The sequence below is a fragment of the Nematolebias whitei genome, chromosome 14 (assembly GCF_014905685.2).
Source record: "Nematolebias whitei isolate Nwh7 chromosome 14, NemWhi1, whole genome shotgun sequence".
NCBI lineage: Eukaryota > Metazoa > Chordata > Actinopteri > Cyprinodontiformes > Rivulidae > Nematolebias > Nematolebias whitei.
The window spans coordinates 15,891,100-15,907,238 of NC_056511.1; the positions used below are offsets into that span (position 1 = coordinate 15,891,100).

Here is a 16,139-nt window from a genome sequence, read left to right on the forward strand (position 1 = left end):
GTTGCAGCAGAACTGGTGTGACTTATGTTTAATGTCTAAAGACCACAGGTTTAAGAAGGATTTAAATATGTAATGCTTTTTAAGATTAAAATATTAATGTGTTGATGCACGCTCATCTCTCATGACATGCAGCTTAAAGAAAATTGAGACACTTTAGAAGAAAGAAAGAAAAAATAAACAGATGTGTTCAGCTTTAGCAACAAACCAAGTCAAAGTATTTCCTGGTAGTTTTCTTGTTCACGAGTTTCATTCAAGTATATTTTTGCCACTAGATGGAGCTTGAAGCATCATCTGGACTGTCCTAATCTTCAGTGTAGATTAGGAATTTCAGAAGAAAAACATTTTTTAAACAGAAATGATTTACTCCAACATTATTGATCACATCACAAATGACACAGAGAAACAGACATTTTCATCAAATAGGATAAAAGGCGTATAAATGCAATTGTCAAAAACATTTCTAGAATCACAGAAAGCAACAAGATAAAGTGCAAACATCAAATATAAAAATATATATTGCTTCAATCAACCATTTCACATTGCTACACATAACATTGTTTTCGGTACAGTGTCAAACTTATATTTTAAAGGTTTTAAATAAGGAACATAAACATTTGCCAGTAATACTGATATTTTTGGTGTGTGTGTTTATTTTCAGTTCTGTGTGAATAAAAGCAATAGAACGGTGAGTGGAAGGTTCTGGTTCTAAGAACCCCACGCCCGTTGCTTTTGATTTTTTTTTTTTTTTAAACAGCTACAGGTTCACTTTCTGCAGCCTTGTGCAAATGTAAACACACATGCAAACACACGCACGCACGCACAATGTAGTTACTTTGAGAATAATCACATTAATACTGAGCTGGTTTATCAGTAAATGTTTCAGTCGGTGGCCGAGGCAGCATCATGCTGTCTGTGCTCCTCTTTTCTTCTTAGTCCTCTTCAGCACCAGCTTTCTTCCTCCCAACGCGTTCTTCTTTGACACATTCTTTTGCCACAAATTAAAAGTTAGTGTTCCTCTCAGTGATTCCTGTCCATCTGTCTGTCCAATCTATGTTCCCTTTTTTGACTCCCATTCCTGAAAATAACAAGAAAGCACAAGGTGAAGTAAACATGCTCGTTTCCTCAGAAACACACGGATACTTGTTTTTATCAAAACATTTTGATAGCTATATTTACAGATACATCAGTATTTAAATTCTTAATGTTTGAGGACATTTTAAGTTCCATTACATTCAGTTTTCTGTGGAGACTGGAGGAGAACCGAGCATTAAAAATCTGTGGTTTGTGACTCGAGGTGAAAACTCCAGACAAAATGATGTCATTAATGTTTATGTGAGCCTCCATACTGCGGTCAGATCAGAGTCCTTCACAAAGCTTGGCCCACATCTAGCTGATGTATTCAGTAGAAACACTCCACCTTTGCCTTCTGCATGACGTTCCCCTTGGAGGAGGCGTAAAGAGATGGGGGACGTTTACGCAGCTCAGACGCAGAGTTCACCGGTACAGTCTCACTGTAAACCTTTTCTACTTTATTTCCAGCAGTCTGCACACACAAACAATAACCGTCAGATTTAAAAGACTAACAATGTAGGAATGTTGCCTTTTTTTTACCACTCTGGACTGTCCTAGTTAGAAGGAGTAACTTTGTGAAAGCACTGCTGCAATGTTTCTAAGCAACTAGAGCAGATTACAGTGGGGTCAGTGCCAACAGACCAACAATCTGCAGCCACAAGTCTCATTTCCTCCAAACAAAGAAGAAGAAATCCTTCATTATATAGTGTTAAACTGAAATTCAGCAATAAAGGCTAATGACAAGAAAATATTTTAGATACTGAAATTGGTAGAAGCACTACGACGGTGCTTTAGGGCCATGCTAAGAAAAAAACATTAAAAGCCATAAAATTATGAGAATAAAAAGTCCTAGTATTACGAGAATAAAGTTGAATTAAGTCTTAATACTACAAGAATAAAGTCGTACGAGACTGTTTTTTCAGCTCTCGTTTATTTTTTCCATGAGTCGGATCCATAACACGACCTGTCAGTCAATCCAGTAGGCGTGTCAGCAAATTATCAATCCGAAGCCAAATGCTCCTCACCTGCAGAGCTGCTGCAGCCCATCAGAGCATACCACCTTACTGTAAGCAGGTTTAAAGTCCTCATACTGATAATAATCTGATGCTGATGTGCTCACAGATTAACTATTCTATTCAATTCAGTTTATTTATTTATATAGCGCCAAATCACAACAAAGTTGTCTCAGGGCACTTTACAGGAACATTCACACAAATAAAAGCCAATTAGTAAAGTTCTCTATCCAACCATCTCCTTATTTGTAAAACCAGTACCAAAGTATAACTTAACAAGATGCTCAACATTCTTCATTTTACCACAGTTAAAATGCGGTAAACCTGCTTTATCATGTCCAAGTTTGGATAATATTACAACTCACTGAGCTTCGGATTGGTCATTTGCTGACACGCCTACTGGATTGATTGACAGGTCGAGTCATGGATCCAACTCGAGGGAAAAAACAAACAAACAAAAAACTGAGAGCTGCAAAAAGTCTTGTACGACTTTATTCTCGTAATTTTATGTTTTTTTTTTTTTTTCTTAGCGTGGCAATGTAAAAAATTTTTTTCATAGCATGGCTCTAAAGCTCCTTCGTAGAAGAATGCTAATTATTAGTATTAGATTAATAAAACATTTGTTACATAGAGTCACATTGAATGTTCAGGGTACAACTCTGGAAATTAAATATATTCTTAAGGAACTGTTTTTACTTGTACGAAAGGAAAATGTTTTAAAACGTTACTTTTTTTTTTAACTTCTGGTTTGGCTTAATGTAATTGCGTTTTTTCAGATATTGTTCTGTTAAACCTCAGGACCACTGTACAAAGCTCGAATGCTAAAAACTAAATCAGATTATCTGAAAGTAAATGCATAACGATGCAAAGACGTACAATAATTGTAGTTTAGTGTTAAAATCATCATCATAATTAGAATATACTTCTAAAACTTGATTTTTTTTTTATTATTATTTGCTGCAGCAGTGAAACAACAGTCTCTGCCCACCTTGACACAGATTTTTGTGTCAGTGGGAGGTCCGAGCGCTCCTCTCGCCAGGGATTTCTTCAGGTTTTCTTTGACTTCTGTCAGTTTGAGCTCCAGCTCCACCCTCTCCTCCTCCTTCTGTTTGCACAGCGTTTCCAGCTCAGCTAGCCGCTTTTCCATACCATGAGCTACAAACACACACATGTACATACACGCTCATAAAAAAGCATCAAAACATACAGTGAGTTGAATCTGAGCTGTGACATTTCTCTCTGACCTGTTTCACTCTTCATCTCCTCCTTCACCTCCCTCTTCTCCCGGCGGAGGGAGATCAATGCATTTCTGAGCTCCTCCTTTTGCTTTTCCAGTTCATCTTTTTGTCTCAGGTACCGCCTAGCATCCTCCTCTGCACGCGTCTTCCCGTAGCGTCCATACTGATTTACATCTAAGAGGCAACAAATCAGGGTGATTCTGCATTATGAGCAGAAGCATCATCAGTCATCCAGATAAATAAACTCTTGATGTGGAGGAGTGAGGAGGTTGAGGCAACATTTTCTCCCATGAAATTTTTATGTAGCAGGGCCAATAAATTATGAAATGTGAGGGGAGACTCACTGGAGACGTGTCTTTTAATGGCAGCCTGTTGTTCGGTTTTCTCAGAGCCCCTGCTGGAGAAGGAGGCGTGACGTCTCACCTGACCTGCTTTGCTTTCCACTTCCTCATCCTGCAGCGTTGAGGAAAAACAGCTGAACTTACAGAATATTTTATTGGGTCAGTCTCATAACAAGCACTAAAACTAAAGATAAATGTTGCCGTCTGCAGTAATAATAAAAAAAAGTCACAAAACAGTTCAATTTCATTTGGATTTAAAAACAACCCAGACAAAAGAAATGATTAGATTTAAACTTTTTTACATTTGCTAAATGACGTTTCCTCACCTCAATACTTTCATAAACCTCATCATAGGTTCTGGAGTCTGTTGAGGCACTGCTGGAGGAAGTGGCAGTGGTGGTGGCCCAACTACCAGAGGAAAAACAACAACAACCAGAATTTAAAAAAAATAATGCACAGCATGTCAGGGTTAAAGTTGTGGAACCAACTTCCAGTTCCTGTCCGTGAGGCTGACACATTGTCTGCTTTTAAGATTAGGCCATTTCCTTTTTGAGAAATCCTATAGTTAGGGTTGGCTGGGGTTTCCTGAGCTAGTGATGCTGCTATAGGCTTCAACTGCTGCAGGACAAACTGACCACATTTCCTCTCTGCTGCTGTCTTTACTTGCTCTACTCCACCTGTTTGTATTTGTAATTATTTATATCTTAACGTGTTTTTTGGCCTTTCTTCCATTAGGGGGTACACTTGGACCTGTCATTCTGTTTCTCCTTCCTGTTCCTCTCAAACCCCAGCGGTGGAAGCAGATGGCCGCTCGTCCTGACCCTGGTTCTGCTGGAGGTTTCTTCCTGTTAAAAAAGGCTTTTTTCCTTTCCACTGTTGCCTTTGTGCTTTCTCAGGATGGGAGACTGTGATGAAGTGAAGGTTCAACACAGTCTGCTGGCTTCCTTAAATAGAGAACTTTTAATTGGATTTTTATGTATATGGATGTTTCTGTTCAATGCCCCGAGACGACTTCTGTTGTGACTTGGTGCTTTATAAATTGAATTGAACATGAATAACTAACAAATGGAAACTGAGTAAGTTCAGGCACTGTACTGTCAGAAGTGACTCACAGGAAGGAGTGTCTGGCAGCGTGCCGTATGTCAGTGAGCGTGTCCACGTCGATGTAGTCGTAGTGCAGCTCGTCAGGAAGAGTGGTGTTGCCGGTTTCTGCAAACAGAACCCCCAGCCAGCGGCCAAGATCCTCTGAGGAGCTGGCCTGATAAACACAAACATGGTGACATTTTAGCAACTTGACTGGAGGTGTGACATCCCTGTACACACGACAACATTTAGATAATGTGAAGCACGACGGGAAAAACAAACCAGTCCACCTACATTAAAACTCCTTTGTCAAATAAAATTATTCCACTTGTATTATTGTTTTACTGTAAGATTTGGTTTGGTGTTATCAAGCAGCTACTTTACATTCGTTACAGCAAGCAAAGATATTTTGAATATCTAACAAACTTTTATTCCTTGATTTTGATCTATTTTAGGCTTTTAGTTCAAAATATTCCCCATCATACTTTTAATATCTAATATGAACAGGATGTAAGAAAAAAATCTTAATAAAATTAACTCCCTAAAATATACACAATTCAGAACTTAAGTGTGTGATTTTATGTTTAGAATTTATAAAATATAGATTTTAGGGATGCACAATATTGGATTTTTGGCTGATATCCAATATGTTAAAACTTATTTGGTCGATAACTGATACAAATACCGATATTTGTTTTTTCCTAGACCTACTTACAGAGACTACAAAGCTTTTTCTACTGTAGAATTAAAATACTACATTATTCTGCATGGTCTTTGTTACTTTGGCCTGCTACCAAATGCAGATGCCAAAAGGGGGGCTGAACATGATGCAACACTTCAACTTGGATTATGTTTAAGTTATTCATGACATTTACTCTCTCTAATACAATGACAACACTTGAACAGTGCAAATTTGTAAATTTTCACAAATCTAAACTCAACCTTTTCACAAGCTACAAGTGAAAACTGCATAAGTAGTAGTGCATTAATAGCTATACATGACAGCTTCTTAAATTAAAAATTAACTTAACCTTTTTATCACCTTTTATAGCTGTGAATTATTTTGATGGAATGGTCAATGTCCGATATTTAACATTATTGCCAATATCGGCTGATACCAATACCATGCCGATAATATCGTGCATTCATAATATATTTTCAAGAAAAAAGTACCGGTATGTTCTTAAGGATATGTACTATTTTGTTATAACTTGCAAAAAAAAAATATATATATATAAATAGCCTACTCTAACTTTGGATATTTATAAATAAAGTAAGGCTAATAAACAAATTAAATGAATATATCCACAAATGAAAAATGGTAGACCGTTTCTTTTTACAATGATATATACACAAACACACACCCACCCACCCACCCGCACGCACGCGCGCTAGAATGCCAATACTGAAATTTACAGGCAAAAAATAAATCACTAAAAATGGCAAATAAATGAATTATTGATATCCAAACCGTTCATTGTACACTGGGAGGAAATGAATTTAATGAATAGTTGAAACAGCTTTAAAAAAAAAAAAAAAAAGTTTGCACTGAGAATCTGACAAAAATACACATTATACCTCTAAAGCTGCTAGTTTATTTCCCCCTTGCATGATGCAAAAAGAGAAGGGATGTTTGGGTCCGAGGCCACCCGGTACCACCTCGGCACCCTTCAGGGGCACCACAACAACTGGGGGCCGCTGATCCCCAGGGTCCTTCTGCAGGTACAAGTTTCCATCTCGCAGCACACACCAGCGCTCCTTCCAGGAAGAGCTCAGACACACACTGAGAAACCCTGTGGAGGTCACGTAGAAACAACAAACAGTCCCTGTGTCCGTTAAATTCAACTTTTTATTATTTTTAATCACTTTTCATTTAAAACATAGTGAATATTTTCCACTCAATGCAACAATCCACCTCCATGGAAAATGTACCTTATCCAAACTAAAGTTTTGTTGATCATGATTAATATTCGGGTCACATCACTTTTCAAACAGAGGAACATTTAGAATACCACAAAACTAAAAAAATTAAATAAAAAAAACCTTCAACATTGAGAGGACTTGCACAAAAACAATCAAATATTTTCAACAATTTACAAGCCTTATGAAGATTATCAGAAGCATTTTCAGTGTTTTGAATAATGCACCATGATTACATTTTTTTAAAGTACCATATTTTCTACCGTACACGTCGCACCGCCGCCGTATGTCGCATCAGTCCAAATATGTCTAATAAAGTGGAAAAAAAACAAATATGTCGCTTCGTCGTATAAGTCGCATCTATTATGAGTCACCGCTGATGCGTCACGTTTGTTATGCGTCACCACTGACAACCCGGAAATGTGGGTCGGTGTTGTGCCAAAAATCGATTGGCTGCCAAATGGTGGCTGCGGGAGCGTGCACGGGAGGACTTTAACAAGAATTTAACAAGATTAACACTTAAAAACAATTATTTGTTTGTTCAAAAGTATAGCTAAGGTTTGTTTCATTTTAACTTTTCCTTAATAAATGCACTTTAATGGTCAAATCAGCTGCATTTCACCTGGGCGGCACAGTGAAATTCAGCTGATTTGACGTTTGCTCCAGGAGTTCCAGAGCGAGACGAAGGTGGCTCGGTATGGCAAGCCAAGTGTCTCATTAATAGCCACTTTTATTTATTAATGCGACACTTGGCTTGCCATATTAGTTGACAGCCCTGCTGAATATGGTAGTGTTCAATATTTTGCATGTCAGAATGAATGAAATCATCAGATCTCAGCCAAAGTGAGTTATAAATATGGGGAAAAAAACAAATATGTTGCTTCACTGTATAAGTTGCAGGCATGCTAATTTATGCAAAAAAACTGCGACTTAAATACGGTAATCACATAATCATCTCCTGATGATCCGACAACCAGCAGAACCTCTGATCAGGTTGTGCTCACCACAGCGAGGGTTATCCTGGTGGCCTGAAGATGAGGGAGGTTCTCCTGAAAGAGGTTTCTTTTTGGAGAAAGTGATGATCCGATTGATTTTCTTCCCTGCAGCTCGGCTCATCGAGCCCGTCAGTTCTGAGAATGTGCCGCGCTTCCCCCTGCCTGAAACCAAACATAATGGGAATAAAACCGTTTCTGAAGCCACTCACTGTGATCATGTTACATCACCGTTACTTTTTATCTTAAAAGGCACAACATAAACTTAATGCTCCAAGTTGTCCTGTGTTTGGACGTTCGTTCTCAGTGGAACCAGGTGCAGCAGCGGTCCATTCACCCTCCTTCCTATGATGTCAGTGGGAGACAATTGCAGGAAGAGGACAGGAAGGATGTCATATCTGCTTGTGCCCCACTTCCTGTCTCTCCTGCTCTCTCATGTCTCTTTAGATTCAAGTTGATTATTCAGTAAACAACGCAGACACAACAAATGCTTGGCTTAACTTTTAACTCTACATCGTTATTATCCTGAGTGTGTGGTCCAAATGTTAAAGACGACCCACCCATAAGCTTTGCTTGCATTTATGATCAGAATTTGTTCTTACAGACTTTTTAGGACTTTAGATTCAGACTCAAACTGAAAAATGGAAGGACAATAATTTCTCTTTCTACTAAGATTTATTTAAGTAGAAAAAAAACCCCAACAACTTTAGGGTCAAAATAGCCAGATGATGTAACTAAAATGAATGCAGGACATAAATGTGACAAAATTAAAAAAGCACTGTGAGTAGGTAGAGTTGGGAGTTAAACTGTTAATTTCAAATCAAATTATTCTAATTCACACCACTTCTCCTATTCCTGAAAACTTAATTAAAAGGAAAGGCAAGAGGAATTGAACACTTTGGCAGATCTTCATCTACGCACCGCACAGTTTCTTACAACATTTATGAAATTCTATTAAAGTATATTGTATAGCTTCAATAACTTCATCTTTTTCCCCTTTGAAATAAGTCAACAATTTCAATGTTACAATAAATGATTTTAAAGAATGTGAAAAATGAGGATATTCCCAAATGCCTCACAAAGTTCAATTCATTTTATTTATATAATAGCACCAAGTCACAACAGAAGTCATCTCAGGGCACTGAACAGAAATATTCATATATAAAAATAATAATTTTACACTATTTATCTAAGGAGCAGACCACTTTGAATTTAACTCCATCACAGCTCTCATCTTGAGCAAGCATGAAGGCGACAGTGGAAAGAAAAAACTCCCTCATGAGGAAGAAACTTTTAGCAGAACCAGGCTCAGAACAAGCGGTAATCTGCTTCGACCAGCTGGATTTGGTAGGAACAGATACACAATGGCAGGTCCAGAATCACATAAGATAGAAATAGTTTCAAATGAAAACTATTCAATTTTAACAATTCATTTAAGGAAATTAGGTCAATTTGTCCTCCAGTAGTCCAAGTCTATGGCAGCATAACAAGCCAACCCTAACTATAGGATGTATCAAAAAGGAAAGTCTTCAGCCCAGTCTTAAAACTGGACAGTGTGTCAGCCTCATGGACTGAAACTGGAAGTTGGTTCCTCAAGAGAGGAGCCTGAGAACTGAAAGATCTTCCTTCCATTCTGCTTTTGGAAACTCTAGGAACCACGAGTAAGCCTGCAGTCTGAGAGCAAAGTGCTCCGTTAAGAAAGTATGAAACAATAAGTTCTCAAATATAAGATGGAGCTAGGTTGTTGAGAGCTTTGTAGGTTAGAAGTAAGATTTAGAATTCAATTCTGAATTTGACATGGAGTCAATGGAGAGAAGCTAAAACTGGAGAGATATGATATCTCCTACTAACTCCAGTTAAAACTCTGTCAGCAGCATTTTGGATTAACTGAAGACTTTTTAAAGAAGTTTTTGGACATCCAGATAAAACATTGCAATAGTCCAGTCTAGACATGACAAATGCATGAAACCAATTTTTCTGCATTGTTTTTAGATAAGATGTTTCTATTTTCTAAAAGAAATCACACACAGATACAAATCCATCAGCGTTTGCTTGTAAGTTTCCACCTACTGAGCGAGTCACTGGTGTCCTGTCCCGGTCCCTGTGCGATTGACTGATTGTCTCCTGTTGGTCCACTGTCCGAGTCTGACGTCTGTCTGTCAGTCTGCAACATCTGAAGAAACAACACTGTTACTGAGCAAAATCATGGCAATAAAAAAAACAGTGAAATGCATTTTACTGACCTCCTTTTAAACATTTTTATGCTTACTGAAGGTTTAAACACCCAGTCAACATGCATTCACTTGATTCAGAACACAAAACATTTTGAAAATGAACCAACTCAGCAACCACAATAATGTCACCCACAAACCAAAAAAAAAAAAAAACATCTAAAAGAACAGCTGTGTCATGCGTGGGCTGGAGAATGTGACATCAGCAACATTTAAAATTACAAAACTACAGTAATGCAAATAAAAATACACCAGTATCAGAACAAACACATGACTGGGCGATTTTTAAGACATGCACATGCAACACCACAAAGACTACACTGAAGATAAACTGGCTAAAAGTCTAAGTAAAAAGCTGAAACACACACATACACACCTTATCAACCTCCATCTTCCTTTGTATAATAGGAGAAGTGGATCCATTCAGTCCTTCTGTGTTGTTACACTGGCTGCCAACATCATGGACTACCTAAACCCAGAAAAAGAAAAACCCTTCAAGTCTAAACACTCGTGTTCTTCCCTCGTCATACTGGGATGACTGTTTTCATCTGACTTAACACAACATGTTTGATACAATGAATAAACGTACCTTGAGCCATCGCTGGGCCTGCTCTTTGCTCTGAACTGCCAGGACAAGAGCTTCGCCTCCAGGTAACGAGAAGCGCAGCTCGTGCCTCTTTTTCCGACCTTCCTTTGGGACATAGATGACGTTGCAAAGATTCAGTGGGAGCTCCGTGCTGGGGGCAGTCTCCTTGATGCTCTTAAAGCACTACCATCGAAAGACAGGAGAAAAACCAGACATGATTAGAGAACATTAAAGTGTCCGAGTTTTGATTTGCCCCCAGAAGCAACGGAAATACACTGTCCGGCCAAAAAAAAGTTGCCACCTGGATTTAACGAAGCAAATAGGTACAAGCCTTCTATTGGATAATTACAGCATGAGCAATTATCTTTCAGCTGGCAACAAGTTATTTAACCCTCAACTGGTGCAATGAGTTGCTTCTCCTTTTTTAAACAACCATGTCAAAGACACATCGCGTGGTCGTGGTAAAGATGTCAGTCTGTTTGAGAAAGGTCAAATCATTGGCATGCATCAAGCAGAGAAAACATCTAAGGGGATTGCAGAAACTACAAAAATTGGGTTAAGAACTGTCCAACGCATTATTAAAAACTGGAAGGATAGTGGGAACCCATCGTCTTCGAGGAAGAAATGTGGCCGGAAAAAAATCCTGAATGATTGTGATCGGTGTATCAGTTGAACATTTGGTGAAATCAAATCAAAGAAAAACAACAGTAGCACTCAAGGCTATGTTTAATAGTGATAGTAAGAACATTTTCACACGCATAATGTGAAGGGAACTCAAGGAATTGGGATTGAACAGCTTAGCCTTAAGAAAACTACTAATCAGTGAGGCCAACCAGAAAAAATGGCTGCAATTTGCTAAGGTGCATAAAGATTGGACTGTGGAGCAATGGAAGAAGGTCATGTGGTCTGATGAGTCCAGATTTACCCTGTTCCAGAGTGATGGGCGCATCAGGGTAAGAAGAGAAGCAGGTGAAGTGATGCACCCATCATACTTGGTGCCTAGTGCCCATCAATGCAAGATCTTGGTAAAAAAATTAATGCAACACTGGATAGAAATAGATCTTGTGTCATTGAAGAAGCTTATCGAAACAATGCCACTGTGAATGTACGATGTAATCAAAGCTAAAGGCGGTCCAACAAAATATTAGTGTGTGACCTATTTTTTTGGTGGCGACTTTTTTTTGGCCAGGCAGTTTATTTTTGATAAAGTACATTTAAAATTTAACTAAACAATTCTTGTTACTCATTACCTGGAGTTTATTGTCTCTAACAACTACTAGCTGCTTTGTCCACTGGCCGAAGCGTTTCTTTCGCAGCAGGAAGGCACAGATGCGGCAATCTTTGACTGGTTCATCTGGACTTCCCTCGTTCTTCCACTTCCGAGACGGGTCCCGTCCCTTGACCTCGTCGTCGTCTTCTTCATATGATTCGTAGGAGCTGCTCAGTGCATCAGAGTCATTGTCTGCACATCAAAAGCACAACATGTGACCAATTACAAAGAATACTGAGGAAAAACATGCCTCAGATTATTGTAGTAGGTGAAGTGATGTCATGAATGAAGCAAGACTCACTGGAGGATTTGGGGGGCCCATTGATCCGAGTGGTGGGGTAGTTATTGTCAGCATCTTCATAGTAGGCATCTTCAACAGAGTTCCTGGAAGCTAAAGATTTGTGAAAGGGAAGATCTAACAGGTTAACAGGTCTCTCTTGTAAATGAGTCCTCAAAGTTCAATGAGACTAACCTGTATAAATAAAGGTTTAATTGAAAAAATAAAATAAAATCTCAAGATCACAGTGAGTTTGGTCAAAAACAATCCGATTTTTAAGAGCGTGTTTAAAACTGACTGTTTGTACTGGTGGTAAAATACTGCGGGGAGGATCCAGGATCGAGGGGAACAGCCTCTTCATAGTAATCGTCAGGGAGAGGGGTGGCTGGCAGAGGTGGTGGCGTGTCGGTCGGTGTCTGAAGAACCAAATTAAAAGTTAAACTAGAATTATTGGCAAATGATTAAGAAAAAGAATGTAGCTAACTTACAGATTTAACAAGAAGTGTCTTCTCCTCTTTAGACTCTTTCTGTTCCACTGGAGATGCACTGAACACGTGCAAATCACAATCTGGTGAAACAACAAAATGTTATCTCATTTTAAAGGCCTTGTAGCAAGATGACTACATATCAAGTGTTTTGTGGATGTTTTGAAGTCCTACTAACCAAATTCCTCAAACAGAGACTCTACAAAGCTAGTGCCGTTTCCATAAAGACAGCTGTTCATGTAGATGTCTGATCCATTGACTGCAGGGGAAAAACAAAAATTGGGAGTTGTGGGGTCATAAATAAAATTACAAATAAGCTTGGATCACATTGCTAAACAGAAATTAAGCTTGTACATTTTTGCACAACAAAAAACATGATTGAAGATGTAAAAAGTGTGGAAAAACCTGAAAACCCATTGTGAGAAAGTTCAAGGCAGACTGAGCCCATTACTTGTCAAACAAACATATTTTGCTGGCCCCCTTTCTTTGACCGTGTCCAGTTAACCTCTCTTACCTTTGAATTTCAGTATCCTCTTACATGAACCCTTTTTATCTCCTCCTCTTCCTGCACTCGTCCAGATAAATAAGCATCAGCTTTAAAAAATCTCAAGGACGTTTAAAGTCCCAAATGTCATGATTTGTTGCATGCTTACACTAAGAGTTACTCTCGTGTTGAGGATTTACAGACCGTTTGGCTCCAGACAAATAAATCCAACAATTTGCTTAAACACATTTAGAAATGTAAAACAACTTTTAACACAATACTGAAGTATAATTTACCCAAACTGCTGAAAGTGTCAACTTGAGTTAACAAAGAGAGTGCAGCTGAAAAACTACAAGCCCAGTCTATGAATCCACAGTACAAGTGAGGTTAGTGAACATAGCTTTATTGCATTTATACGCCAATATTTATGTACATATTTCTGTGATACAATCTGAAACATCTGCTTTAGAAAACTCATTACTTGCAACTTATTCAGGACAGAAAATCTATTTTAGGCTCAGTGGGAAAAATAAATAAAACAGAAAAGGAACTGAATGACTGTTTGCACTGGACAGGAACATTTACATAAAGGCCAGTGTAAATACTAAAAGATAAGTTTTAGCAACTCTTATTGAGTTTTTTTTGCCGTCTAACAACCAAAAGTCATGCATTTGACAATGAAGGCTTTTTTGGAGGGGTGGATTAGTGGTGGTGCACAGGCTAGAGGTCGTCACCAGTTTGAATCCCCCAGACCTGCAATGTGGGCCCTTAACCCTCCAGTTGCTTCCTGGGTACCATAGATGGTAGCCCTCTGCTCCACATGTGTGCTCACATGTGATGGGAAAAATCATAGAATATTGTGTCTCATAGGAAGTTCACAGTTTTAGTTAAAAACAATATTATTATTTTTTTTTTTGCAAGACTTATGATTCTGGCAATGACAAAAGAACTGAAAATAGAGCTTTGTAACACACATATGTTTTGGACGTTCAGGTGAAGAGAGCACCTAGTGGTGCGTTGGATCAGATGGTGGGGAAGATGTCAGACCAACCCAGTAGATCCAAAGGTATAGTGAGGTTTTGCTGGGAATGCCTTGCAGAAGAAGCCTTTGGAAGAATCTTCAACTCCCACCTCAGAGAGAGCTTCAACAGCATCCCAGCAGAGGTGGGGGACATTAAGTCCGAGTGGGCCAATCTCTGCACCTCAGTTTTTAAGGCAGTGGCCTTGAGCTGTGGTCACAAAGTTGTTGGTGCCTCTCATGATGACCATCCTAGAACTTGGGAGTGGGACACCCCGGGTGAGAGAGAGGTTGTCAAGCTGAAGAAGAATTCCTATCTGACCTTGCTAGGTGATGGGACTCAAAAGACAGCTGAGGGATATGGGCAGACCAAGCAGACTGAGGCAAAGCTTGGATGTAGGAGGAGCTTATTTAGCGAGGCCTTGGATAGAGACTCTCCATCAGCTCTAAGAAGATTCAGGCAAATAATCAGTGTCTGAGGAGAAGAAAGCAGTACTTTCCCAACACCGTATAATAGGGATGCACAATATTATTGGCAAGGTATCGGCCGATATTAGCGTTAAAGTTCAATATCAGACATCGGCCATTCCATCAAAATAACTCACCGATATAAGAAGGCACCGTTTTTGTATGACAACCCAGTGACAAGGATGCCTGCAGTGCCAGCACAATGTGATGGTGTCACGTGTGCCTACTTGTTCTGATCACGGTGGAGAGGAAGAAGTCAAAATGTCGGTGGCGTGGAAGTTTGTTTTGTCCGTTGAGGATATTGGATTCCCAAGATTTTTGGACTACGTTGAGCCTCGGTCCATCGTTCCCAGTCGGAGATATTTTTCCGACGTAGCCTTACCCGAGTTACAAGCCATCATTTCTGACGTCATTGAGAAGCTAATAGCTGATAGCACTTGGGTGAGTTTTACCACAGACATTTGGACGTCAAGTGTTAGCCCCGCTAGCATGATTAGTCTTACAGCACAATGGATAGAGAAAACTTTGAACTTAAAAAGGCAGAAGAGTGCAGAGGATCCCACACTGCAGCAAGGAACCTGGAACAAGCCTCCACAAGTGAGACAGCATAGCATATGACTAATACAATACATAATATTTAACACTTTTCATTTAATATAAGTTTAAATATAGGCTATGGGCATGGAGCCTAGGACTGCCCAATATATCGCAAATTAATCTTAATCATAATATCAATGAGAGCAATATCAATAATTCACAAGACTGCAATAAATCATAGGCAATTATAATTTAAGTACAATGCATTCATGTTCTGCATGCCAATACTGCATTTGGTCAATCCCACAGACTCTTTCAGAACTTTCTGCCTACACCTGGTTTAGATGATAGTGATGACAGAAGATAAAGTGAGTGATAAAAAAATGTGGATTTATCCTAATCGAAGTGGACTGAACTTGGCAAAAAGGCCTCTGCTCCTGCAACACCTTGCAAAAGGAACTGAAGCTGTCCACCCTAATTTATTTGAGGGGTTTCAAACATTTGATAATGTCAACAGAAAAATCAAAGCCAATATGTTCTTGTTTTTAGTATTCCACCTTGTTTTACAGCACTCTGATTTATTGTTTTATACACTACTCTTATTTTAATTGCATTTTTACTCTAGTTTATCATCATTGTTTATGGTTATTGTTGTCTGTACTTTATATGTCCTGTCTGGAGCAGGTCCCTCTTGTAAATTAGTCCCTGTGGCTCAATAAGGCTAGCCTGTTTAAATAAAGGTTGAATGGAAAAAAAAAAAAACCAGATAGACTTTATGAAGCACCTGATTTATGTAGTGAATCCAGGATGTTCCGTACAGAAGCCATCTTCTCAGCAGTGTCAGGACTGACCGTCTCATGGTCCAACATCTTCAGCAGTGAGCTGAGCTCATTCAAAAGTCGCTCCATTACCACTGGAAAACAATTTAAAAATAGGGTTTTTTATCATTATTTTTTTTGGATTGCAACAAAAAGTTCTCATGACAATATTTTAAAATGAATCAACTTCAGCCCATACCACCATCTTTTGGCATTCTGTAGTTAAAATGTCTATGTTGTTACACAAGGTGCATTATATATTTGCACATGCATGCAATGCCACACAAGCAAAAAAGAGAAGGCAGTG

At 38.8% G+C, this 16,139-nt stretch overlaps 1 protein-coding gene across 1 annotated transcript; it reads right to left on the reverse strand.

Annotated features, from left to right (window-relative positions):
- Positions 1 to 928: 928 nt before the first annotated feature.
- On the reverse strand, positions 929 to 15,922 carry afap1l1b (actin filament associated protein 1-like 1b). The gene is made up of 18 exons (XM_037687324.1): positions 15,799 to 15,922; positions 12,686 to 12,766; positions 12,511 to 12,590; positions 12,321 to 12,438; positions 12,047 to 12,136; positions 11,726 to 11,937; positions 10,479 to 10,658; positions 10,266 to 10,358; positions 9,729 to 9,831; positions 7,671 to 7,823; positions 6,325 to 6,539; positions 4,776 to 4,921; positions 3,990 to 4,071; positions 3,667 to 3,775; positions 3,329 to 3,496; positions 3,073 to 3,239; positions 1,418 to 1,543; positions 929 to 1,075 (listed from the first exon to the last, which is right to left on the reverse strand). Exons 1-18 carry the CDS (start codon positions 15,920 to 15,922, stop codon positions 1,049 to 1,051), a joined length of 2,274 nt encoding a protein of 757 aa, XP_037543252.1. The 3' UTR covers positions 929 to 1,048.
- Between the last annotated feature and the right edge of the window lie 217 nt (positions 15,923 to 16,139).

Excerpts from the sequence above, each read along its gene's own strand:
- afap1l1b (XM_037687324.1), bottom strand. The coding sequence starts at position 15,922 with ATGGAGCGACTTTTGAATGAGCTCAGCTCACTGCTGAAGATGTTGGAC. Across the intron at positions 12,767-15,798 it reads GGATTCACTACATAAATCAG|TCAATGGATCAGACATCTAC; the intron begins GTGCTTCATAAA and ends TTTCCCCTGCAG. Across the intron at positions 12,591-12,685 it reads GTCTCTGTTTGAGGAATTTG|ATTGTGATTTGCACGTGTTC; the intron begins GTTAGTAGGACT and ends TTGTTTCACCAG.